This window comes from Rana temporaria, chromosome 13 (assembly GCF_905171775.1).
Source record: "Rana temporaria chromosome 13, aRanTem1.1, whole genome shotgun sequence".
NCBI classification, from domain to species: Eukaryota; Metazoa; Chordata; class Amphibia; order Anura; family Ranidae; genus Rana; species Rana temporaria.
The window spans coordinates 25990543-26018352 of NC_053501.1; the positions used below are offsets into that span (position 1 = coordinate 25990543).

The following is a 27810-nucleotide window of genomic DNA, read 5'->3' on the forward strand; positions in this document are numbered from 1 at the left end:
AAACAAGATACGCCTGAATGGGGGCTAGATCCGACTGACGTACGTCTTAGTACGCCATCGGATCTTAGGTGCATATTTACGCTGGCCGCTAGGTGGCGCTTCCGTTGATTTCCGCGTAGAGTATGCAAATTAGCTAGATACGCCGATTCTCAGAACGTACGTCCGGCCGGCGCATTTTTTTTTTACGTTGTTTACGTAAGGCTTTTTTCGGCGTAACGTTACCCCTGGGTCTATGAGGCGTACGCAATGTTAAGTATGGACGTCGGGCCAGCGTAGAATTTTCCGTAGTTTTCGTCGTTTTTGCGTAAAACTTTCGCGAATAGGGCTTTGCGTAAATTACGTTCACGTCGAAAGCATTGACTATTTGCGACGTGATTTCGAGCATGCGCACTGGGATACCCCCACGGACGGCGCATGCGCCGTTTAAAAAAACGTCATTTACGAGGGGTCAAATGGAATTAACATAAAACACGCCCACATTTTTGTCATTTGACTTCCGCGCCCTTACGCCGTCACATTTACACTACGCCGCCGTAACTTACGGCACAAATTCTTTGTGGATAAGGAACCTCCGCACTAAGTTACGGCGGCGTAGTGTATCTGAGATACGCTACGCCCGCTTATATTTACGCAGAGGTACGTGGATCTGGCCCAACGAAAAACAATATATATATATATATATATATATATATATAAATAAATTCTATGCCCCATTGGGGCAGCACAACAGCAGATTGTAGAGTTCATCTCTGTCACTTTGCTCTCTCCTCCTATCAGCATGCTCACTGCTAACACCAGAGCAATGCATCACAAATGATTGGCTCATTATGCTGCTTCTCCCTCTCCCGGTCTGAGCTTTGCTGTGCACATACTGCAAGAGGCTGATACCAAGTCGCTTTTTTAATAACAAACATGTTATACGTACCTCCTCTGTGCAAGAGTTTTGCACAGAGCGGCCTTGATCCTCCTCTTCTGGGGTCCCCCAGAAGCGATCCTGGCTCGTCCTCTTCTTGAGTGCACTAGTGCGGGCGCGAGTCACGCTGCTGCGTCCATTGACACAGACAGCAGGACTCGGCCTCGACCCTGTCTCCCGTGTCGCTGGGTTTGATTGACAGCAGCGGGAGCCAATGGCTGCGCTGCTATCAATCTATTCAATGAGGACCTGAGACAGCGGTTGGAGCTGGTGTGCTCATTCCAGTCGATGGAACGATCTGGTTCAGGTAAGTAAAAGGGGCGCTCTGGGGGGGGGGTTGGGGGGCTGCTGCAGAACGTTATTTACCTTATCACATAGAATCCATTAAAGCGGAGTTCCGGCCACAATTTCACTTTTTAAATATAAATACCCCTGTAATACACAAGCTTAATGTATTCTAGTAAAGTTAGTCTGTAAACTAAGGTCCGTTTTGTTAGGTTGTTACAGCATTTAGACACTTTATAAAATAGAAATTGACTGGGGCCATCTTAAGTGTGGGCATCATGAAGCCAGACTGTATGACTTCCTGGATTTCAGCCTTGCAGATCTCGCACATGCTCAGTGCTGCACAAGCAGTGTCAGATCAGGTTTCAGCACCTGTGCTGTCCAAGTCACATGATTCTTTGAGACTGGGGAGTGCACAGACTCCTGGAAAGTTACACCCACTACATTCCCAGGAGTCTGTGCGGTGTTGGTTAGGAAGCATTAAGCACCTAGGTGCAGGAAGTGGGAAGATTAACTATTCTGCCTAGCAACAACACTTTGAAGGCATCTAAAAAAAAAAAAAAAAAATTCTTAAAGGACTAATGACATTTTTTTAAAACTACTGATGTAATGTTATATTTATGGGTGGAACTCCACTTTAAGGTGGAAAACCACAAGTTGTTTTTAAAAGCAATAAATTGAATTATTTTTAATGGGCGTAGAGCTGCATTCATTTTGTTTTTGATATCTTGTCTGGGGTTCAGCTTTACAAAGTTGGCTGCATATTTTGCTCATACAGAGGCAGTAGGGAAGGGCATGTGCCTGCCTGTATTGGGTTCCTCTAAATGTACCAAGTGAAATTCTTGAATAAAAGAGACAGATGTCGCAGGAACTTTTCTGGACACTGCACAGGCTTGTATAAACTTGTAAATTACACAAAACTACATATTACAGTCTGTTCAATTACAAGCAGTCAGGCTTGCGTGCAGCCATCTGGCAATATGACAACCCGGATGTCATAGATGATAAAACACTTGACCTGTCAAATGCCATTTCCTCTTACGAGAGAAATACGGTCTATATATACGGAAACATGGATGTTCCCAAGAATCTGTTCTGAATACTACACAAAAGCAGGCATCACTTTCCTCTGAATGAATGAATGAATGAAAGGATAGAATTTCTATTGTCTGACACCTGGAAGTTTGTCCACATCACAGCAACGTCACTTCCGGTTTACTTGGTAACCAACGGCACCATTTAAAAAAATAAAAAATCAGTATTAAAAAACAGATCCACAAACGAATTACGCCGGCGTATCTATTGATACGCCGCGTAATTTCAAAGTTCCCGCGTCGTATCTTTGTTTTGTATCCACAAAACAAGATACGACTGAATGAGGGATCGATCCGACAGGCGTACGTCTTAGTACGCCGTCGGATCGTAGGTGCATATTTACGCTGGCCGCTAGGTGGCGTTTCTGTTGAATTCCGCGTCGAGTATGCAAATTAGCTAGATACGGGGATCCATGAACGTACGTCCAGCCGGCGCATTTTTTTACGTCGTTTGCGTTCGGCTTTTTAAGGCGTATAGTTACCCCTCCTATATGAGGCGTATCCTATGTTAAGTATGGGCGTCGTTCCCGCGTCGAATTTTGAAAAATGTTACGTCGTTTGCGCAAGTCGTTCGCGAATAGGGCTTTGCGTAGAATGACGTCACCGTCGTTAACATTGGCTTGTTCCGGTTTAATTTCCAGCATGCGCACTGGGATACCCCCACGGACGGCGCATGCGCAGTTGAAAAAAAACGTAACTTACGTCGGGTCAAGACGTATTTACATAAAACACGCCCCCATCACATCCATTTGAATTGCGCGCCCTTACGCCGCCAAAGTTACACTACGTTAACTTACGGCGCGCATTCTTTGAGGATACAAAAAAAAAGTAAGTTACGGCGGCGTAGTGTATCAGAGATACGCTACGCCTGACGGAAATATGCGCCAGGGTACGTGGATCTGGCCCATTCTTTTTTTTTTAATACTTTCAAGTGCAGCGGAGGGGCTTGGGGTCTTTTCGACACCAGATCCCTTCATAAAGAGTACCTGTCACCGCCTATTACTGTCACAAGGGATGTTTACATTCCTTGTGACAGCAATAAAAGTGTTCAGAATTTATTTATTTATTTTAAAAAGGGACAGTGTAAAAAAAAAAGAAACATTTTTTTTTTTAAAGCCCCCTATCCCTCCGTGCTCACGCGCCCCAAAAAAAACGCATACGTAGTTGAGCCCGCAAATGTAAACAGTGTTCAAATCACACATGTGAGGTATCACTGCAATCGTGAGAACGAGAGTGATAATTCTAGCACATGATCTCATAAATGGGCAGCAGAGGGGAGGCATGGCCAGAGCTGTCATATGGTGAAGACAGCATCTCTCCTCTTAAATCCCTGGGTGTGTTTGCACTTGAGCTACCATAAAACTGTCAGATATAAATAAAAAAGATAAGTCCTGGAGATGGCATTCACCTCGCTGGATTTAATATGCCTGCACAAATTACAAAGTGGCCAAATTCCCGGAGTTCAGCTTTAAATATTGCACTAGAGCCATACTATGCAAACAGTAGCAAATTGCACTTAGTAGTTTCCATTAAGCATATATAGTGCAACGCACATAATCTCATTAAATTGAGCTCCAGGTCTCTGCAATATCAGCTCCCCAACTCTGAATGCCAGGTCCATACAGGTCCATCCTCACCAACCAAAATACTCCAAAAATGCATGTGTCCTCAAAAGGTGTAGCAGAATGTGTGTCAGGACCTGGGCTCGTACCTGGGACCTCTTCTGTGTCTGGCATTGACTTTTTCCACTAAGCCATCTGGGATGCTGGACAGCTCCCTGCCTGATCTATTGGACAATCCTATCTGATCCATTGGACAACCTTGCCTTGTCTTGATTGCTGTTGAACCTTGCTCCTCCCATGAACTTCCTATATAAACCTTGTCTCAGCACTTCCTCTTTGCCAGGTTATTGTGCCTTCTCAGCCAGTGCCTTGCTCTTGACTTCCCTGCTGCCGTCTGTATTTTTCTACCACTCGTGATTGACCCTTGGCTTGTTCTTTGACTACTCTACTGCCTGATCCCAACCTGCAACTACTCGTTACCAACCTTTTGGCTTGTTTACTGACCACGCTCCTGTTTAATTCCTTTCTGCTTATCCGCTACTGGACCCTGGCATGCTTACACCCTGGTGGGGCAAACCTGAGGACTGCGACCTGGTACTAGCACACAACTAAATTCATCTCCACCATCAGGAGCTCTGGTGAACACCAGCTAGTACTTAGATTTCGCACCTCAGATGAGCCTGTGTCATCTGCCAGAGTGACTGCCTGTGTACCTATCCTGCTGGTCGTTGGTAGTCGTGCAGCTGCTATAGCAACTGGTCTTCAAGCCTGACGCCTGATCGTGACAATGTGTTTTGGGGTGTAGTTGCAAGTGTGCATATGCCATGTGAGAGAAATAAACTGATAATATTCCTTTTTTTTTAAAATCTTCATCCAGGAAACCTCATATGCCTCTTACTAAATACTTTGGAATGTCTTCTTTCCAAAAAGGTGTCATTTGGTATGATTAGGTGTGATCAATGATTGGCACCATAGCTTGTAGACTCTATAACCTTCTCAAAGACCAATAATATACACGGATTTGGGTTATTGTTACCAAAAAAAACTTAACAGTATAACTTTTGGACAAAATGTATGAAGAAAAAATTGTGTGCCGTGATTGGCCCACAACTATCACATGGTACAGGGTGCTGCGATTGGCCCAAGTACCATGTAATAGCTGTGGGCCAATCACAGCATGACTATAGGAATCACAGCTATTATGCATAAAAATCAGGTAGAGGGAGGTAGAGGCCTAGGACCGGAACAAGGTCTGCCTACAATAATTTTTAATTATAGATCTGCTCCCTTAAAGGAAGACATACTTCCTTGTATAGACACAGTCATCCCTCACACTCATAGTATGACCGGTGTTCTGTACAAAGGGTTTCATAAAGCTGATAAATAGTCAGATGTTTTGAATTAAACTCAACTATTTTACTTCCTAATAATATGTCCCAATGTGGTGGGAATTGGGACTGTATTTCTGCTTGCACATGATGGATGGCGGAAGTCAGCACAGCTTCACCTCATTCACTAAGCAAAGGCAAATTTCCCTTGCAAAGTAAACAGCCTATTTGCCATTAGTTGATTTGTGGGACATATTAGGAAGTAATGCTTCGTGGATAGTTTCTGTTTAAGTCATCAGTTTCATATTTTACAGTCACTCGCATGAAAGTAATTTTTGTAGGTTCAAGTCTACTTCAATCCAACTCAAATCACTTTTGCATACAATGTCCATACACATGATATGTGAAATGAATTTTTTTTGTTTTTGGGCTCTATTTGAATCCAGTAGCAATTTACATGTATTGGCTCTATGGTGGGATACATATCAGTGAACAAAGCCAGAGGTGAGGGGTTATCACCGAGCGGGGAGAACGCATAACTGCAGAGTCTGGGAAATATCATCACCAACACATAACAGTCCTGTTGACTTATAAACAGGAAATAATATCTTAGGAACTGCTTTTCCATCATTACACTAATATTACGTCTTAGACTGTAATGCCAGATGTATGCAGCTTAATTTTAAAGGTCAACTTGTTTAAATATAAAAATAATAAATAATAATAAATTGTTTTGGCACCCAAATTTAAAAGCTGAACTGAGATACCAATCAGCTTCCAGACTTTATTGTCTAAACTTATTTGAACAAGATGAGTTTAGAAGCTGAATAGTACAGCTGTGCATGGGAGACAGATTCTAGGTGCTCCAGTTTTAGGAAGACCCCTTTCACACTGGAGGCGTTTTTCAGGCGCCTGAAAAAAAGCCTTAGCTGCAATCCCAGTGTGAAAGCCTGAATGCTTTCACACTGGGGCACTGCGCTGGCAGGGAGTCAAAAAAAGTCCTGCCAGCAGCTTCTTTGCAGCGGTGAATACACCGCTCCTAAAGCGCCCCTGCCCATTGAAATCAATGGGCAGCACAGCCAAACCGCCGCTTTTAACCCTTTGCGGCCGCTAGCGGGGATTAAAAATCACCCCGCTAGCAGCCAAAAAGCGCCACAAAAACAACGGTAAAGTGTCGCTAAAAATAGCGGTGTTTTACCGTGGACGCCCGGGCACTGCGAGTGTCAAAGCACTCTAAATCTACCCCAGTGTCTCTTTAAAATAAATATCTGACTGTATTTTTTTTGTGTGAACATTTGGGTGAAGTTCATCAATATGGTGTTTGGCAAAAGGTAAAAATACAGTGCTTCTGAGGGCTAGAGAGATTCCTTGTATTTTTTCTACAAACTTAATTTTACTTTTTTTTTTTTTTCTAATCATATGTTAAATATATAAATTGACAGCTTTGTTATAAAAAAAATGTCATGTCAGTGAGACTTCTTTGTTAATAAACAAAGCCATGTCAAAACAGCAAACTTTTCTGTTTTTAGTCGCTATTCACACCTGATCGTTTTGGGAGAGGAAAGAGGCCTGTTGATCAATGGTGCCGCTCCAAAAATGACTACACTAAAAAAAAAAGAAAGCTTAAAAAAAAAAAACTAAAAAACGTGGTGCAGCAGCTGACGCTGCGCTACGCTCAGGGTGTAAATGGAGCTTCAGCCAATTCAGCCTAACAGTGTTGCTTTGCAAAATTAGAAAATTAGAAAATTAAAATTTTGGCAAAAAATAAACAGGTAATTCATAAGGGTGTTTTGTGAGAAAAGTGAGCTGGCATAACAGAAACTGCAAAAAGCCTTGCAAGCCACTTACTTAAAGTGACAGCCAGCACGCTCAATAGCTGAGGGTTCTTTACAACAAAACTATCAAAAGGTTCCTGAAAGCTGTACAGATGCTGCACACATCGCTCCTATACACTTTGAAACCTGTGTAACTAGGCTGAATGGGCATTTTGATAGACCTGTTGCAGGATTGTCATTTGAAAGCCGATTGGACAAGAAGTGTTCCTGTACAGGAATCCTCCAATCAGCATCCAGACATGTCAGCAATATTTTCATTCATTACTCTGACCTGATCCATAGTACCACCTGGGTAACATCCAATTATAAGACCCATCGCCAAGTCTTAGGCACATCAATATCTTTGTTCTGAGCAAGAGCTGATATTTCTGGGTATTATATCACCAAAGACACAAGACAGTCACAGCACTGTGGTTTCTAGATCTGGGAATTTAAAAAAAAAATCCTTTGGGCAGAAAATGGTTTATTCAAATATTCTTGCTATTACATAACCTTGGGACATTGAATAACATGAGACGTCTTCCTGTGTGTCACTACATACACATTGAGAAAGAGCAGACTGAAGCCGCCCGACTTTGGCTGTAATTCGGTTCTCCTCCATCTGCATATTTCATTTCCATGTTTTTATTTCAGGGATTTTTCTTTGAGACAAATCAATCCTTCATGTGTTGCCATACTTTGGTGTGATTATAAACCCTTTAAGTTTCTAAACAGTATCCTCTTGCTGACCTTAAATGACGAGTTCCACGTAATCTGGAAATTGTCCCATACAATAAGCAGAGGCGCAAGTAAAAGCAGTAGAACCCTGGTGTAAAATTCAAACAGCGTGCGTTTTTATACAAGACCTTGACTGCCCTGTTGCTTTTTTCAGTAAACCTATATTTAAAGCTGAACTCCAGGCAGATATAAAAAAACACGTGTATTTTAAAACCGTAAGATAAAATATTTTTTAAAGCAACTTATAACAACGACTAGATGTCAACCTCTTGCAATTCCCTGTACAGCCAAACTCAAACTGCCTGAAGAAGGGGCAGGGCTCGGGTGAGAGACAATAAGACAAGCTCATCAGTCTTCTGCTTTTTCTTCACTGTCCGTTCAAAGGTTAGGGAGTAGACTATAAGTCAATGAAAAACGAGGGAGGGGCGCACCAATCTAGTGCAATTCCATTAAAAATATTTATTAAAAAGTGACACAAAGGGGGTAATTTAAGAAAGGAAAATTCACTTTGCACTACAAGCGCAAACTACAAGTGCAACATGCACTTGAAATTGCACTGAAAGGGAGTGAGTGAATAACTTGTATAGCGCTACAAATGCGAACTAAAACGCCTCAAGGCGCTTATTCCATCCAGCGTCATCCTTATCCTTCAAAAGAGGTAGGCATTACGTTTTTTCCTGAAGGCCCAATGGTTTTCTTCCATGTGGATATACGTTGGTAGAGCGTTCCATAGCCTTGGTCCTTGGACTGCAAATCTTCGTTCTCCCTTCAATTTGTAGTGGGACTTGGGGATGTAGAGGAGGTTTTGGTTAGACGATCAGAGTGCGATTGGGGGTGTAGTATTTTTTTTTTTTTTGCACAAGTATTGAGGAGCCTTTCCTTGTGTGCATTTGTGGGTGAGGCAGAAGGTCTTGAATGTGACCCGATCCTTTACTGTTCGCCAATGAAGTTTCCTCAGCGATGGAGTCATGGATTCCCAGGTTTTTTTCCCCGTTACCAGCCTGGCTGCCTTGTTCTGGACGACTTGTAGGCATGAAATCTGGTATTTTGGTAGTCCCAAGTAGAGGAAGTTTGCGTAGTAGAGTTGAGAATTGATGATTGTTCCGACTACTACGGCTGTATCCTCTTCTGTGATGAATGGGATGAGTCTACGCAGTAGGCAGAGAAGGTAATGGGATACGCTGACTACTGATCCCATTTGCGCATCCATCGACATTTCTGAGTCAAAGGTTACTCCGAGGCTTTTGACCTTGGTACTTGGGGTGATGATCTGTCCAGGGATGGTGGGTGGTGTCCATGAGGTCATAGCTTTAGTCTTTCTGTTTGCATGGAGGAGAAGAAAGTGCACTTGGAAGTGCAGTCGCTGTAAATCTGAGGGGTAGATCTGAAATGAGGGAAAGCTCCACTGATTTTATCATTCACTCATGTTCAAGCTAAAATGCTGTTTTTTATTTTCCTTGCATGTCCCCTCAGATCTACAGTGACTGCATTTCCAAGTGCACTTTGAACTTGTAGTTTGCACTTATAGTGCAAAGTGAATTTGCCTTTCGTAAATAACCCCCAAAACCATCTCACAAACATAGACGGTAGGGCCCTGAGGAAGAGGGTTCTCCCTGGAAACATGTCAGCCTAGACATCCCAGACACATTCTGGTCCCCTTGCACACCTGCAGCCCTGGAGGCGTTCGGTTCATATTGTGCTTTGATATGCTTATCTACCATCTATGTTTACGAGTATGTTTTGTGTCAAATTTTACTTTTTAATAAATATTTTGAATGGAATTGCACTAGGTCGGTGTGCCCCTCTCTTGTTTTTTGTTGTCTTTTAGTACTTTTGGATACACATGCAAGACTCAAAGTGTAGATTTAAGGCAGGGGTGCCCAACCTTTTGAAGAGCGAGGGCCACTTAAGCAACTTGGTAACCAGTCGAGGGCCACAATGAGCGGAGCGGGCAGATGACAGGTCACGGCTACTCTATAGGCCCTCTGATCCGCCCTGATGGAAGGTGGAAGGAGAAAAATTCCCTGCCGTTTTTCGGATTGGACGTAGGCAGGCGTAAACAGACATCTGTCGCTCTATAGGGGTGAATTGAGGGTCCCATTTGGTCGGGCTGATCGTGTAAAAAAAGGTCCTAAGGCTGCTTTCACATTGATGCGCTGTGGTTTACCCACACCGCGGGTGCAGCGTAGTGCACCTGTGTCTATCGTGTGGGTTAGCTGAACTTTGCCATAGACTCCACCTGTGGCAAAAGCTGACGCTGTAGAGGAAGCATCGGTTTATGGGGCTCTGCTCCGCAGCCGCTTTCTTCCTCTACCACCAGCTTTATTCACAACACAGATGCTTTGGTATGGCGGGTCGCAACCTGCGATCTGGGCTTGCCAACCCACCATTCCAGAGCATCAGAGGGCTCCACGGGCCACATGTGGCCCCCGGGCCACCCCTGATTTAAGGACTAAGATACATATTTCCTTCCCTTGAGCATATTACCTGAGTGCAGGAGAGTTACTTTTTATCCTGGTTTGAATAGATTAGAAGCAGTTGTATTACTTTACTGAAACAGATAAGAATCACGTCCCCAGGCTGATTGGTCTGTGTGGCAGAGCTGTGTATATTACAACAATGAGTTTACAGGTTTCATATACACTATACTACCAAAAGTATTGTGACGCCTGCCTTTACACACACATGAACTGTAACGCCATCCCTTAGTCTTAGTCCGTAGGAGTCAATATTGAGTTGGCCCACCCTTTGCAGCTATAACAGCTTCAGCTCCTCTGGGAAGGCTGTCCACAAGGTTTAGAAGTGTGTCTATGGGAATGTTTGACCATTCTTCCAGAAGCGCATTTGTGAGGTCAGGCACTGATGTTGGACAAGAAGGCCTGGCTCACAGTCTCTGCACTAATTCATCCTAAAGGTGTTCAATCAGGTTGAGGTCAGGTCTCAGGTCAGTCAAGTCCCTCCACCCAAAACACACTCATCCATGTTTTTATGGACCTTGCTTTGTGCGTGTAAAGGCAGGTGTCCCAATACTTTTGGTAATATAGTGTATGTATTTCATCTGCTAGCCTGTAGTTCAGCTTTAAAGTCCAAGTCTGGGTTTCGTGTCACTTTAGAAGTAGTTTGCTTGTGCCAAGCTGGCCCAAAGTCAGTACGCAGTGCTGTATTCCGCAGCAGTACAGTTGACTTCCTGTCTGCCGCTGGCACAAAATCAGTAGCTGATGCTACTACAGTATGATTCAGTTCTCACAGCTGCAGAATAACTTAGTAATGGAAATAGTTTGTTTTTGCCAGCTTGGCCCAAACAAACCATTTAAAGTGCCAGGAAACCTGGGTTTTGGCTTTAAAGCATATTTAAAGCCAAAATATCTTTAAGCCTTGGCTACAGTCAGGGCTTTGCTGTTATCAGGGGAGAATCACCCTCTATATGTTCCAATAACAATAGCCATCAGGAAGAATTATGTGATGGGAAGCTAGCATTCCACTGTATGATCAAGCCTATCTTCCCTTAGGGACTCGAAATCTCATTATGGCTTGCACACTGTGGTGGACAGTCCAGAGAAAGATGTTGCAACCTGTCCTCAGAGGAATATGCAGGAGGTATCAGTGTCTATCGCATCATGTTTTAGGCTAGGTAAACATGTACATTTTTTTTAGTTCAACCCAGTCGGCTGAACAAAAAAACAGTCTTTGTGTTCCGAAAGGGAGACTGCTGCCACGATCCCCCACCAGTACACACCGATCAGCGATTGCAGTTCGGGTTCGCTCAACCCTACAACCCTGACAAAAATATGCATTCAGAAGCAGTGTTAAGAGGCATTTCAGGTGCCAAAACTTGGCTAAACGGGGTAACTCGCATTTGGCAGCATTTAGTTTACTGCCGTTTTTTATTTTACAAAAAAAAAAATTCAAACGCTTCTAGACGCAAACGCGGCTAAACTGACGTTTTTAGATGCTGATTTCTAGCTGTCAAGTTAGATCGCTCAGCAGAGGTTGAACAACGTCCCGTGTACATAAAGCCTAAATGTGGTGGCTGCATATATTTTCACTTTTCAGGCTAAGAACATTTTCAGCAAGAAAATACCTGTTAACCTTTTCACTTCCTGTGAGTGAACACAGTGATCATCAAAAAGCAATAGTTAAACAGATACAGAGACTCAGATAAAAATCAGGGAAGCACACCAAGCATAACATTCTTGGAATCATTAAATCATCCCACTGATTTAGATCTATGTTTACTTGTAGTTAGGTTTAATTAACTTTTAACATTCTCTACATTTGTGTATATACACACACACACACACGTGTACGTGATTTTTTCATTGTTTATCACTCTATGCCAGCCAAAAGGAACACGGCATTCCTCAAAGCTTTATGTTCAGTTAGCAAATGAAGAATATGGCAGATTGTTTTGCAGAAAAGTCATGTAAGCACGTTTAAAGCTCTTGTATAGTATGTAAACTGATAGGGGTCAGTTACCAGGTTATGTAGCACAGGCTACATAGTTACAGTAGTTACAGGCTAGATTGACTATCCAGATATCACACGTGGTCTAAAGTAAAAAAATCTTACCTTTTTGACTTTTAATTGCAGTCACATTGAGCAAGCTCATCATGGTGGTTGTTCAAATATCCCATATAGCTTTTGGGTTTTTGTTTTTAAAATCGGGGAGAGCACCTGCGACCTTCACTGCTCAGTGAGTTCACAGTGACCAGTACAGATTTGTTTAGATAGGTTTTCAGATAAAAAAACACAGCAAGTTGGATATACTTTTTTTGCAAGCCTTTTAGATAGGGCAGTGGTCATCAACCCTGTCCTCAGGGCCCAACAACATGCCAGATTTTATGTATTACCTTGGGGAGATGCCGAATAGAATACAACAATCACTGAGCACTGATCACTGATATCACCTGCAAAGTATTTCAGTTATCTTGAAAACCTGGCCTGTTAGTGGGCCCTGATCACAGGGTTGATGACCACTGAAGACAATCTGCTTCCTGACATATAGATAAGCCAATTTAACCTCTTCATACTTTGCAGTTTGTGGGTTCCTAACATTCTATCCATACAGAATTCTGCATTAATGTATTTTTTTTTCTTTTGCAAGAAACATCCCTTTCTAAACTTAACACAAGCCCATGTCTGCCCCCATAGCAAGCTCCTTCACTGATGGGCAATGATGAGGCGGCACTGGTAGTTGGCACTGGTAGGCAGTACTGGTGGGCACTGTTGGGACTGCACTGATAATCAAGACACTTATAATCAGTGTAGATAACACAACGGATTATCGTCTCTCTTCTCCCTTCTTCACGCTGTCAGTGTGTGGAAAGGAAAGCTGATAATCTGCTTGCGTTTACATCCGTGATCAGCTGTCATTGGATACAGCTGATCACGTGGTAAAGGGCCGATGTCATTGGTCCCAAAGGACTCGGCGATCCTATAGCGCACCTCCCGGAAAAGTAAGCCCACACTTTAGCCCTCTTTCGGCTATAACGCGGATGGGAAAGGGGTTAAAAAAACATTTGCCTTTACAAAAACTTAAACCTGATGTAACCCTAAAAAAAGGTGGCGGGGAGGCGGGTAGGTGAGGTGGTACACCTCTAGATCGTTTAATCAGAAGTAAATAGGATATAAAGTCTGTAGGAGAGTGTTTTGTAGTATTTTACCTATGCAATTTTATATTTTTGTATCCATGAACTTTTAGAAATAAAAGAATAAAAAAAAAAAAACGCAATAAGCGTATATTGATTGGTTTGTCCAAAAGTTATAGCGTCTACAAAATAGTGGATAGATTTATGGAATTTTTTTTTTTTGCGGTGGATAGATTTGACTTTTGACACTTTTTTGGGACCAGTGACATTTATTCAGTGATCAGTGCTATAGAAATGAACTTATTACTGTATAAATGTCACTGGCTGGGAAGGGTTAAGACTAGGGGGCGATCAAGGGGTTATATGTGTTCCCTGGGGAGGTGGGTGTTTCTGTGGGGGAGGGGACTGACAGGGAGTACAGAGAGGTCGCTGTTCCGCTGTCAGAACGGGAAACTGTTTGTTTACATTGACCGATCCCCGTTCTGGCTCCCTGTGGAGCAATCGCGGGTGGCCGGCGGACTTTGAGGTCGCCGGTCTATGTGCATCGGCTCCGTGCGTGTGCCTGTATCTATTGTACGAAGTGACGTACACTTACGGCGATTCACACAATAGAGCCAACCTGCCACGGTATAATTGCGGCGGCTGGTCGGCAAGTGGTCAAAGCATGTTAAACAGCATAGTGCGTTTGCAGTGTAATTTGTGCTTTTTTATGCTGTAAAATACCTGGTTGATCCTGCTTGTTCTTGTGTCCCCGTGTGTGCTGACCACAGTAATCATGGCTGCTGATCCATGATACCATGGTCAATTTACATGCCTCCATCATCCTGCTGTGTTCAGAGTCTCTCCGCTCTCCCCCTCCATCCTTGTCAGTTCCTAGTGTGTGAGCCATCACCTCCCTGCTTTTTCCCTCCGGATGATATTATAATGTGTCTGTAAAGTTAGTGATTACAATTACTAGTAACCCCTCTGTAATAATAGTTATATACTGTGCAGCAGCATTTTTTTTTAAATCACGCAACTAAATACCATCTTTCACATAGCCAGTGTGCATTCGCTTGACAAACCCCCCCCGCGGCTGACGTCAGAGGGGAATCACAGCTCCTCCCACTGTAGTCCTCAGATTGGTGAAGGAGAGCGGCGGGTGGTCATGTGATCGCACATCGCCGGTGTAAAAGAAGGTATTTAGCTTCATGATTACTTAGGAGAGCAAGTTCTGATTGTCTTCTGCAATCCTTGCCGATGCCCTTTAGGATGAAGATGAAGTCATTGGCACATGCATAGTGAAGAAAGGGACTTCTGTGAGGTTTCTTCCCCAGTGTGTGCCGTGACTGGCAGCATGCGCGGGAGTAACATCATGCGGCTCTGGCCAGTCGCAAAGCCGGAGTCCGCGGCCCTGGAAGAGGGGCAAAGATAGATGCTTCCACCAGCGGGGACATTGCGGGCTTCGTTTGCAGGAAAGTGCCACATAATGGACTAGTATGCAATGCATACTAGCCCATTATGCTTTTACTTTGCAGGGGAATAAAGAGGAAGCAAAACCCATCAGGGTTTACTTCATCTTTAAACAGTTGTCTGGTCTTGGCCACGGTGTTGCAGCTCAGTTTCAGGGTCTTGGCAATCTGCTTATAGCCTAGGTAATCTTTCTGTAGAGCAACAATTCTTTTTTTCAGATCCTCAGAGTTCTTTGCCATGAGGTGCCATGATGAACTTCCAGTGACCAATATGAGAGAGTGAGAGAAATAACACCAAATTTAACACAGCTGCTCCCCATTCACACCTGAGATTGTGTAACACTAACGAGTCACATGATACTGGGGAGGGAAAATGGCTAATTGGGTCCAATCTGGATATTTTCACTTAGGGGTGTATTCACTTTTGTTACCAGCAGTTTAGACATTAATGGCTGTGTGTTGAGTTATTTTGAGGGGACAGCAAATGTACACTGTTATACAAGCTGTACACTCACTACTTTACATTGTAGCAAAGTGTCATTTCTTCAGTGTTGTCACATGAAAAGATATAAGAAAATATTTACAAAAATGTAAGGGGTGTACTCACGTTTATATATATATATATATATATATATATATATATATATATATATATATATATATATATATATACACACACACACACACACACACACACACACACACACACACACACACACATACATACATATGCACGCACGATTCTGCTCTTCCAGGCTAGGGGGCGTAACGCTTCTGCTGTGATTAGTCTCAGTAGAAGCTGATCAGCAGGTGCCAGTCAATGGATATCGAGGAGACAGACTGGATGGAGCTCTGCCCATGTAAACAAGGCAGAGCTCTGTTCTGTCAGTGCAGATATGCAGGATTTTGTTTCCTTGCAAAGCAGCACATAGTACACACAAAGACACTGGTTAGGCACACATTTAACCCTTTGACCACCAAGATGTTTAACCCCTTCCCAGACAGTGTCATTAGTGCATATTTTTAGAACTGATCACTGTATTAGTGTCACTGGTTCCCACAAAGTGTCAAAAGTGTCAGTTAGTGTCTGATTGTCTACCGAAATCTCTTAGTCCCACTACAGTATATGTTTCTGATCGCCACCATTACTAGTATAAAAAAAAAATCCAGTGTATATATAAAGCTATAACTTTTGTGTAAACTGGCCTAAATTTATAAAGACATTTTTTTTTTATGGAGTATGTTGTATAGCAAAAAGTAAAAAATGTTAATGTTTATAACACAAAAAATAAAAATCCAGTGGTGAACAAATACTTGTGGGGAAAATGGACATACATTTAATTTACGTACAGCGTTGCATGACCATGCAATTGTCAGTTAAAGTACCGCAGTGCAGTATAGCATAAAATGGCCTGGTCATGAAGGGGGGTAAATCCTCCAGAAGTGGTTAAAAAAAAACTGGATTCCTCTTTAAATACAGCCTGTGTTAATAGAGAGGTTTTATAAGGTGTCTTCTGAGGACAGCAGAAAGGAGCCAACTGAGCTGGTGATAGAATAAAGAATAATGAGAATTAATGCTTTTTAATACGTATTGTAAATTTAGCATTCTGATGAGAAACATATTGAGAAGTTAAGGCATGTGGGATAATTAGAGGCAGTGTAGAGGACCAACACTATAGTTGTAGATTGTAGCCTAGCCAAGGATTGCCAGACGTAGCTCAGAAGACGCCCACTCGTCCATGGCCACGCTAAGCTCCACAGAGGTTCTGACTGGTTGCTACAGCAGCAGAATTTATTGTAGCACATACTTGGGACGAACAGGGCCCAGTGCATACATCTCGGATAAAAGCTGCGTTGTGAATCTGGAAGGATTGAGGTGGTTTGGAAACAAATAAGTCGGATAAGCCCTTTCTGTAAACTTTTTTTTAAGTCTTCAAGGACAATATTTACATGGGACAAAGTACAAATCTGACTAACATATAACATTCTTTTACAAGTTACAACACAATGAAAAAAAAAAAAAAGATTTAGAATATTAAAATTGCATTGCTTTCTTCAAATAGTCCAATTTCCTGTCCAATGGAACGGGCCAAATAAAATTCAAAAAGCCGTGTCTGCATGTTTTCACAGAGTGGCAACAGTTCTTTCCAATTTCATTTGCTTCAAGTAAAACAGGACTGTTCTTGTCATAAGGCAATTTATCAAGCTTCAGGCAGTACCCTCAAGAGGAAGTTCTTAGGATAGGAAAACAGCACATGCTATAGTAAATAAGTATGTTGGTACTGTTCGTTCAGCTTCCATGCTATCAAAACCAGCCATGAAAGATATGTAGGGGATAATTATGGGGTTCAACGAGCTGTGCCCACAGGCATTGGGCTTGCGTCGATGACATCAACACTTTTGGAGATTTAGAATTCTTTGACTAATGCATTTGATCTGCAGTCGACCAGCTTTAAAAGAGAAGTATGGCCAAAGATTTTTTGGTAATACATCACTTCTGGACTACAGGAGTGCACTTAATATTGCACTCCTGGGACTCAGAATCAGCCGACAGAAGGCTAAAGCCTGTTAGCCGATGTCACAAAGCCGCTCCAGTCTCTGGAAGCATCCAGAAAGAATTGTTGGGATCCACCCAGCTGCACCACCCCCCTCTCACTGAGTGTGAGTGCTGGAGAGGCAGAAAAGAGAGTGGTTACAAATAGTCACCATTATGCTCTGAGCTGACCCAGAACTGAGCGATCAGCAGTCATGTCATGCTCAGTTTTCAGTCTTAAAGCTGGCAGTGGATAGCTGCAGCGTCATATACAGAGGTTGTCTTCGGGAAATAGAGGTATGAGTGTGGCCAGCATTGCTGCAGAGGTTGAAGGGGTGGGGGTCAGCCTGTCAGTGCTAAGACCATACGCCCCACACTGCATCAAATTGGTCTGCATGGCTGTCGTCCTAGAAGGAAGCCTCTTCTAACGATTATGCATAAGAGACCAGGCAACAGTTTGCTGAAGACAAGCAGACTAAGGACATGGATTACTGGAACCATGTCCTGTGGTCTGATGAGACCAAGATAAACATATTTGGTTCAGATGGTGTCAAGCGTGTATTGGTGGCAACCAGGTGAGGAGTACAAAGACAAGCATGTCTTGCCTACAGTCAAGCATGGTGGTAGGAGTGTCATGGTCTGGGGCTGCATGAGTGCTGCCGGCACTGGGGAGCTACAGTTCATTGAGGGAACCATGAATGCCAACATGTAATGTGACATACTGAAAAGCAGGGTATAATTCCCTCCCTTTGGAGACCGGGCCGCAGGGCACTATTCCAACATGATAACGACCCTAAACACACCTCCAAGATGACCACAAAGAAGCTGAGGGTAAAGGTGATGGACTGGCCAAGCATGTCTCCAGACCTAAGCTCTATTGAGCATCTTCGGGGCATCCTTAAACGGAAGGTGGAGGAGCGCAAGGTCTCTAACATCCACCAGCTCCGTGATGTCGTCATGGAGGAGTGGAAGAGGACTCCAGTGGCAACCTGTGAAACTCTGGTGAACTCCATGCCCAAGAGGGTTAAGGCAGTGCTGGGAAATAATGGTGGACACACAAAATATTGACACTTTTGGCCCAATTTGGACATTTTCACTTAGGGGTGTACTCACTTTTGTTGCCAGCGGTTTGGACATTAATGGCTGTGTGTTGAGTTATTTTGAGGGGACAGAAAATGTACACTGTGTTATACAAGCTGTACACTCACTACTTTACATTGTAGCAAAGTGTAATTTATTCTGTGTTGTCACATGAAAAGATAGAATAAAATATTTACAAAAATGTGAGGGGTGTACTCACTTTTGTGAGATACTGTAACTGTAGGTATGCATTCTAATGGATGCTAAATGCAGACAAAGAGAACAGCTTCCAGTGTTTCCAACCTCTGTTTAGCCAGTGCTCCCCCATCTGTAAAAAACACATTATCTATCTACAGAGAATATTACTTTTGGGTAGACTGTGCCTTTGAAGGGTACCTGGCACCCCCTTATAACAATGTTCATATAACACTGGGAAGGGAGCTGCATTTTTCCAGTCAACATTTAATTTAGGAATATCTTGCAATCAATGCAAGAAAGGATTGATGTTCTATAGCAAAGTAATGATGTATAGAAGTCCACTCCCACGTTGTTGAAGATTGCAGTATTTTTTATGGAAAATGTTATTTTGTTGCTCATAGGAACCAAACTCCATCTATGTAAGATAAAACCCTTTTAATGCATACATGATGTTAGATGATTAGATGTTTTTTTCACTCTTGACTAACCCACAGGGATCATTTACTTGTCAGTCCATTATAGATCACTTTTGTTAATCTAATGTCTGAAAGAAGATAAATGTTATCTAATCGCTACAGAAAGACCCATCCTGAGATCATGTAGATGGTTTAAAGATTGAGCAGAATTAGCTTTATGGCCAATTCTAGGGCTTGTAATGGTGCTTTTAGGACCACAAAGTGGTTCCTGTGCAGATGCTGTAAATAAATGAATCACCCTCGTTATTTATTCATGATAAAGTGAGACCCAAACACCAGCTCTTTGCTGCATAATCTTCAAATTCCAGCTTTACAGAGATAACTGTGGAATATGTTATTTTTCCTATTTCCTGCAAAGGATACCACTGGATATGCTAAATGTATAGATAGTAGAGACAAAAAAAAAGAGCAAAAAATAAATAAAATAAAAGCAAACCGTAAAAGAAAAGAAAAGAAAATCAGCTTTAAAGCGGAGTTCCGGACACAATTTCACTTTTTATATATAAATACCCCTGTAATACACAAGCTTAATGTATTCTAGTAAAGTTAGTCTGTAAACTAAGGTCCGTTTTGTTAGGTTGTTACAGCATTTAGACACTTTATAAAATAGAAATTGACTGGGCCCATCTTAAGTGTGGGCATCATGAAGCCAGACTGTATGACTTCCTGGATTTCAGCCTTGCAGATCTCGCACATGCTCAGTGCTGCACAAGCAGTGTAATAGGTTTCAGATCAGGTTTCAGCACCTGTACTGTCCAAGTCACATGATTCTTCGAGACTGGGGAGTGCACAGACTCCTGGAAAGTTACACCCACTACATTCCCAGGAGTCTGTGCGGTGTAGGTTAGGAAGCTTAAGCACCTAGGTGCAGGAAGAGGGAAGATTAACTATTCTGCCTAGCAACAACACTTTGAAGGCATCTAAAAAAAAAAAAAAAAAAAATTCTTAAAGGACTAATGACATTTTTTTAAAACTACTGATGTAATGTTATATTTATGGGTGGAACTCCACTTTAATGTAATTTTAGAAAAATTATACCTTCCTATAAAAAAAATAAAAAATAGCTCAGAGTTTGTTCAGATAACCGAGTCACAGGTGTGAACAAAATTCTGGTTTTAGTTTTTGATAGGGAGATAAAGGCTAGACTCAATGCCAAGTTTTTACTGATATGTATATCCCCACTGGTTGGAGTCACCGTTTCATCGGTCTTGGTGACCATAGTACCAAAGATGTCCTAAGTTTTAGAATAGTCACGAGAGTTAAAAGATGAGGGGGGAATCTTCCAATGGGAACAAACGTTTTTTTTTTGACAACTGTCTTAGATGGGAATTCCCCTCACTTTGGGGAGACTTCCCCTCACATTCTGTTGCATCTCCAAGACAGGAAGGGAAGGGAAACCTAACTAGCAAGAAAAGCAAAAAAAAAAAAAAAAAAAAAAAAAACCTTATGGGGTCTTACCTTTTTTATTCATTAAAAAAAAAAAGTTTTGCCTATACACCAGGCATGTCCAAAGTCCGGCCCCCATTCCAGTTTAATGTGGCCCCTCTGGTAATTTGGATATATACTGTATTTATTGGCACTGCCTCGGAGGGGACAGGGAGGGGGGAACAAGTGCTGTCAAATTACATACAGAAGAATCTCCTGTTTACTCGGTGGCATCTGTAATATGAAGTCCCGTCTCCTGGGCTGCCATTGGACGACTCGTCTGTTTATCATAGGAGGTGGGACATTGTATTAAAGAGGCTGCTGTGTAAACAGGAGATTCTCCTGTATGTAATCTGTTGGCTCTCGTCCAGCCCTCCGAGGCTGCAGGTGAGCATCGATCAGGCTGCATGCATGGCAATGGAGAGCCTGCATTCATGGCAATGGCGAGGCTGCAGATGGGCACTGATTAGGCTGCATTGACCCTTATTTTGATTCACAGTTCTTTATTTACATTTTTTCCCCTGAAACTTCCTTCCTAAAGTGCTAAATACGATATATTCAAATAACACACCCAAGCTCATCTTTTCACCACACACAGCCTCAAAGGCAAGAGAATTCTTGTTCGGCAGTGTCTTACTGCTCAACAAAAACACACTTAGACCAAATTTTAATGATTCAAAGAATGTCAGGCAAAATGTTCGGCCCTTACGCATGTTCACTTCATGAAATCTGTCCCTCTTTGAAAAAAGTTTGGCCACCCCTGCTATACACAAACTTTACAAGTCCAGGTAAATGTGACCAGCTACTACTACCGTATTTCACCAAAAATAAGACCAACACCGAAAATAGGACCCATCGTGATTTTGTAGGATAATAAGCCCTACCCCAAGTCCTTGTAAAATCATGTAATCCGCGTTATAAAAGGATTATCTAATATACGGTGTGTGTCTTTATGTAACATTTATCTGGAAAATACCTTATTTACAGCGCCGCTGGGCGCTTACGTGACCCACCAGAGCTCTCGTCCCGGCTGACATCAGCGACCCATCCTTCTGCAGTGCTCAGAGTGGGGCTGACGTCAGTGGGGGCTCTTGGGCCCTTCCTCTGCAGTGCTCGGAGAGGGGAAGGAGACTTCAGTGGGTCACGTGAGTGCCCAACGGTGCTGTAAATAAGGTATTTTCCACAATAATGTTACATAAAGACACACACTGGAAATTATATAATCCTTTTACAGTGCAAATTACATGATTTTACAAGGACTTTAACCAGGGTTTATTTATGAGATTACAGGATTTTTATAATGCTAAATCCTGAGCCTACAGGGAGGGGGAGAGATGAGAGAAGATGGGGTACACAGGAACTTTTTTTACATACTGTTATTATATACGGTATTGTCTACATACCGTAAATAAATAAGACATCCCCTGAAAATAAGCCTAAATGTGTTTTTGTAGCCAATATAATATAAGACCCAGTCTTATTTTCGGGGGAAACACGGTAGCTATGCCATAACATGCATAAATGGAATCCTTCACAGACATATTGGCTATATAAAGTTTTAGGTCTTATTTCCAGACAGCACATTTTTAATGCCACTGTTGTGTTTTACTTGTTTTACAGATCAGGGCATACATCAACAGAGCTGCCGATGACAACGGTGAAGACACACTGGACCTTTTAGCGCTCCGATTCCTTTCTGTGAATTCTATTATAGACCCATGGATTTTCACCGTCCTGCGACCCTCTGTTCTCAGAGTGATGCGTTCAGTTATATGCTGCCAGACCTCTTTCAATAACAAGAGTATCTCAAACTTCCCCTCTCTCAATACTCATCTAACCACGAACACCAAGATAAATATAGACACTACATATGGGAGTGCTCAGGAAAAGGCTTTGGCTGATGGGGAGAAAATTGCATGGGGAGAAAAAACAGACACATAACAATTCTTTTGGTCTAAAAAAAGGTAGATGCAAATTGCATCTGAAAAGCACTTCAGAAGGCATTTGGGCACTTACAGAAGTAGATTCTGACTAAGAGTTGGTCAAATTGTTGTAAAATTCTCTGTATGGGAGCGATATGAAAACATGGAATCTACTCTGCGGATACCTGTGGACAGTGGGGCATAAAGAGAGAGCATGACATATGGTTTAACGCTACACCAAGAACCCTATTAATGATGGTGATGCTTGGCTGCTTCCACAGCTAGTAGTGATGAGCGAAATTAAGACATTGCTCTTCACCAAAAAGTCTTCAGAAATAACCACTTTGGCTAAATCTATGGAAGATGCAATAGGAGAGGCAAAACATAAGAATGAAGGTGATTTTGGTTGGTTTTATGGGCACATTGAGCTTAAAATTGCTTCTCGGGGTTATAGAGGCACTCTTTGTTCAACTTTTTTTTCATGCGTATCAAAACCCGAAAACAAAAACTCAGCCTCAGTCCTTGAATAAGGCGGCTGGTTTTATTTTTTCATTTTTTTTTTATCTGATGATCCAGCCAGTAACACACTTCTCGACTTGGGATGGCTCCACTCAACGTAGGAGTATTGTCAATCTGGGTAGAGTTTAAATACACTAGCAGATTTGTATGGACTCCTTTCTATCCAAATTGTTTTCCCCATCCATCTCTCTAGCCATCTTTCTTGTTCTTTCTCTTATTCTTTCTCTCCCTTTTTTTTTCTTTGTTCATCCCCCTCTTTTCCTCTCCCTTCAATGTATTCTCTATATTTATTCCTCATCTTACTCCCTGGTTGGGGGAGTTGGGATGAGTGGCAGTGCTGGTGGGGCGTGGGATCAGTGGCAGTGCTGGGGGAGTTCTCATCAGTCAACTTGGGTGCTCTTGATCAAGGTCAGCTGCCCATCTGAGAACTGTAGTGGGGACTTTTAATGGCAACTCTAATCACAGGTTGTGTTACTCACTGTGTCTCTGACTTTGTGGTGTCTTGTAGCAGTGACACCTATGCCGAAATCAGGAGATAGGGTCTCTTCCAACCCCTCCCACTTCACATTCCTCACCAGTCAGCTGATCTCTAGTCTCTGCCCCCCCACCTATGCTGCTGTGAACTGAATGGTCGGCTGTGAAGCGGCTGAGTGGGCAGCCGGGGGCTTTAGAAACAGCCCTGCTGGGTGACCATGAAAAGGCTGGGGGAGTGATGCAGGATTCAGGAACAGCCCAGGATTTGGGGACCCCTGGCAAATTGTCATTCGACCCCTGAGGGGGTCCCGACCCCCAGGTTGAGAACCACTGCACTACAGGAAGAAATTGAAACATTATGCAGACATAGAGCATGAAATCAAAAGTGTCTGATTACTAATGGTGACCACTTTGAGCAGCTGAGATGTGATTGCATAATTCAAACATGACTTACAGCTACAATTTGATGTTTAAATAAATCTAGTAATAACATTTTTTATGCATATATTTTTCATGTTGAAGCGTATACATTTTTTTTGGGCCCCTATGCATTTATTACTGTACTGTATATGCCATGCCTGACTACTTTATAGTAATAAAAATGAGGGTTCAAATGGGCTTTAAATAATTTTTTCTAGGTACACATCGAGTTGATCAACAAAGACGTGTGGTCTCGTGTCAGCACTGACAGACGTAACATTCAATGGTTTTGTTAGAAACTACTGTAAGGCTTGGTTCACACTAGTTTGTGCTGTGTGTCCCCCGTTTGCTCAGGCACAGCAGACCAATCATTTGAATGGGCTGCTGTGGTGTGTGAAACGCACAAAAAAAGGTGCATCCACATTTTTATAAATGCGGCCGCAGGGAAACCGCATGTTCTTTTTGACCATACAGTTTGCTTGGCATTTCTGCACCCACAATCGTGCTGCGGCTGAGATGCATGGGGGTGGCATTTGGTATCGATAATAATTCCCGCAACGCACAGTAGTGTGCGCCATTGTAAACCTAGCCTTAAAGTGTACATAATACCACATTTTGGATAGCGTGGTGAAGGACTACAACCCCGGTCATGCTTTTGTTGTTATCCGTGTCCATGCTCTGTTCCCCTCTCTGGGTTTCCCAGTGACCATTGTCACTGGGACTAAGACTATAGGAAAATCTGAATTTTTCAGTTGTCTCTGGAATGGGAATTGATGGAAAATCAATCATAGCCACTAGCAGTATCATCTATGTCCTGCTTTACTTGCACTTCATATTGTTTTTACAGTACAGGAAATTAATGCATTTTAACCCTTCTCTACTTCATTCAAAAAAGTTCAGCCTAAAGTTGTCCATAGATGGATCAATACTTGGCTCGATTCATCTATGGCATTTAGATTTCGATTCATCTATAGCTAGCTATTACAGCTCTAGAGAATTCGATCTAATAATCATCAACATCTCTCAAAATGGCTTGATGGAAAATGTTCTATTGATCAGCGCTGCAGCCAATCAGTGCATTCTGACAGAAGAGGAGTTTGTGATATCAGAATATGATAATGGAGCAATGGAGAGGATGTGTGGATGTGGAAATCTGTTCAGTTTTTTTTATTCCTATCAGCCTGCTTGCTGATTCAAAAAACTGATCCTTGTTTGGCCAGCCTTAGATACCCTTAGCTCTGTTTATCTGTTTATTTTAAAGAATTATTTTTCAAGCATGTTTCATGGTCTACATGATGAAATTTAAGTTCAATTTCAATTTTGTTGAATGTAAAGTTGGTAATTTCATGAGTAAATCAAGTGCAGAAAAATGTCCTCTAATCCTGAAATGTGAGCAATGACTTTAATCACTTTCTCTACTGGTGCAAAAAATAAAAATAATGCCTTATAAATTCCATGATGTAGGAATCGTCTGTTTTGTGTTTTAATTATATTAATATATTAATAAAAATGTGTTTACAACTGCTATTTTATGGAGGAACCAATATCACCTGACACTCAATGTATATTAAATGCACTTACATTCCAATCTACGGATATTTCAATGATATGCACAGCAAGGGATGAATATTATTTAAATTAAATACAACTTGTGTTTATTGTTTGAATTTTGTAATAAAATATATTAAACCAATTATTTTGTTAATTGAATTCCTTATGTCTGGTTTGAATAATTAGCCAGCCAGGTAGCTTCTTGTATCATCTAAAAGACTTGGGTGAAGAAATCTCCCCACCGAGGTTGGTGGCTTTTTTGCCTTTCATCTTGGAGTTTGTTTGGTTGTTCAATGTACTTTTGGTACCCACTTCACCAATGCTCTTCCTAGCTGAATGGGCCCGAATTCCTACAGGCACGTTCCAAAATCTTGTTCTAAAACCTTACCAGAAGAGTGGAGGGGCTGTTCTAGCTGTGAAAGGGGGGGGGGGCGGGGGCAGGGGGTACTCTGTATTATAACATATTATCTCAGATTTTGCCCTTTAAAAACATACATTGTTTACTGAACGGAAACACGTTTCATGGAATATACCTTTCCTCTGGAAAGGTATATTAAGATTCTGGCAATACCTGGACATGATGCTTCCAGCAGTGCTGCAGAGTTCTCAAGTTTTACCAAACCAAATCCAGATTGCTGATACCAGTTTGGTCTCTTGAAAACTTAGGGCCAGATTCTCAGTGGAGATACGACGGCGTATCTGGAGATACGACGGCGTATCTGGAGATACGCCGTCGTATCTCTGCGTTGTGCCGTCGTATCTATGCACCTGATTCTTAGAATCAGTTACGCATAGATATCTATTAGATCCGACAGGCGTAAGTCTTACTCCGTCGGGTCGTAACTGCATATTTAGGCTGGCCGCTAGGGGCGTGTACGCTGATTTACGCGTCAAAATATGTAAATCAGCTAGATACGCGAATTTACTAACGTACGCCCGGGCGACGCAGTAAAGTTACGCCGTTTACGTTAGGCTTTTCCCGGCGTATAGTTACCCCTGCTATATGGTGGCGTAAGTGCGGCGTACCAATGTTAAGTATGGCCGTCGTTCCCCCGACTAAATTTGAAAATTTTACATCGTTTGCGTAACTCGTCCGTGAATGGGGCTGGACGCAATTTACGTTCACGTCAAAACCAATATGTCCTTGTGGCGTATTAAGAGCAATGCACACTGGGAAATTTCCACGGACGGCGCATGCGCCATTCGTGAAAAACATCAATCACGTCGGGTCACAGAACATTTACATAAAACACGCCCCCCTGTTCCAAATTTTAATTAGGCGGGCTTACGCCGGCCGATTTGCACTATGCCGCCGCAACTTACGGAGCAAGTGCTTTGAGAATACAGCACTTGCCCGTCTAAGTTGCGGAGGCGTAACGTAAATCGGATACGTTACGCCGCCGCAAAGATACGCCGAACTACGAGAATCTAGCCTATAAAGTGATTCCAAATCTTAAATTATTTTTTTTAATAATAAACATGTCATACTTACCTGCTCTCTACAATGGTTTTGCACAGAGCAGCCTCCAACCTCCTTTTGGTGTCCCCAGCCAACGCACCTGGCTCCTCCTTTTCGGAGAGTGCATCCATGGGAAGCCACTTTCTATGGGGCACTCATGTGGGCTTGATCCTGAGCCGTGCTACCTGCATCCATAGACACAAACAGCGCAGCTTGGCACAAACCCCCACTTCCTCATCACAGGAATTAACAGCAGGCTCCCATTCTTGCCTCTCTGTCGAGAGAGAGATATGCTGCTGTCGGGCACAGTGTTGGATTGAGATCGGGCTTTTTTTTTTTGCAGAACTAGTAGGTTTTGAGGGGAGTTTTTCAGCTGTAAAAACGCTCGAACTCTGATAAAAGCTTAAAAAAAAAAAAAAACACAAAAAATAAACACTGAAAAACGCTACTGCGAAACCCGTTCTACAGCTACATCGAACGCTACTGGCTTTTTTATGACATCCAGTGTACATGAAGCCTAATTGCCATTTCATTGTTAAAAAGGCAAGATAAATAAACAACACTCATACTGAATGACTCACAAACAGGATTTCACCGTAAATAAATATTTTAAAATCACAAAGCCAGCTGACTTTGTTCCCTAAACAAACTGAGACACTTTCATTCTGGTCCGCTGCACACGCAGCTCGTCAGTTATCTTCTCATTCCAAATTATGTTACACTTCCCACATAAATGCCACATGTGGTATCCTTACCAAAGCACAAATGTGTTTCATAAACAAGCAGTTATGTGATGAGAATGATACAATTCCTGGTGCCAGCACGAGTTCTGAGAATAATTGGAAATGTGTGTGTTAGGGCGTAGCTATTTACTCTTTAACCACGTGCCTACCGGGCACCTCCACCCCTTCCTGCCCAGGCCCATTTACAGCTCTCAGCGCTGTTGCACTTTGAATGACAATTGCGTGGTCATGCAACAC

The 27810-nt window shown here is 42.4% G+C and overlaps 1 protein-coding gene across 1 annotated transcript in view; it reads left to right on the forward strand.

Moving 5' to 3' along the window:
* The window catches only part of PTGER2 (prostaglandin E receptor 2), a 33538-nt gene extending 10221 nt beyond the window's left edge, over positions 1 to 23317 (forward strand). The window contains exon 2 of the mRNA XM_040332069.1: positions 22106 to 23317. Within this exon, the coding sequence (XP_040188003.1) occupies positions 22106 to 22426 (321 nt within the window). The 3' untranslated portion in view covers positions 22427 to 23317. The remainder of the gene's footprint in view (positions 1 to 22105) is intronic.
* The last annotated feature ends 4493 nt before the right edge of the window (positions 23318 to 27810 follow it).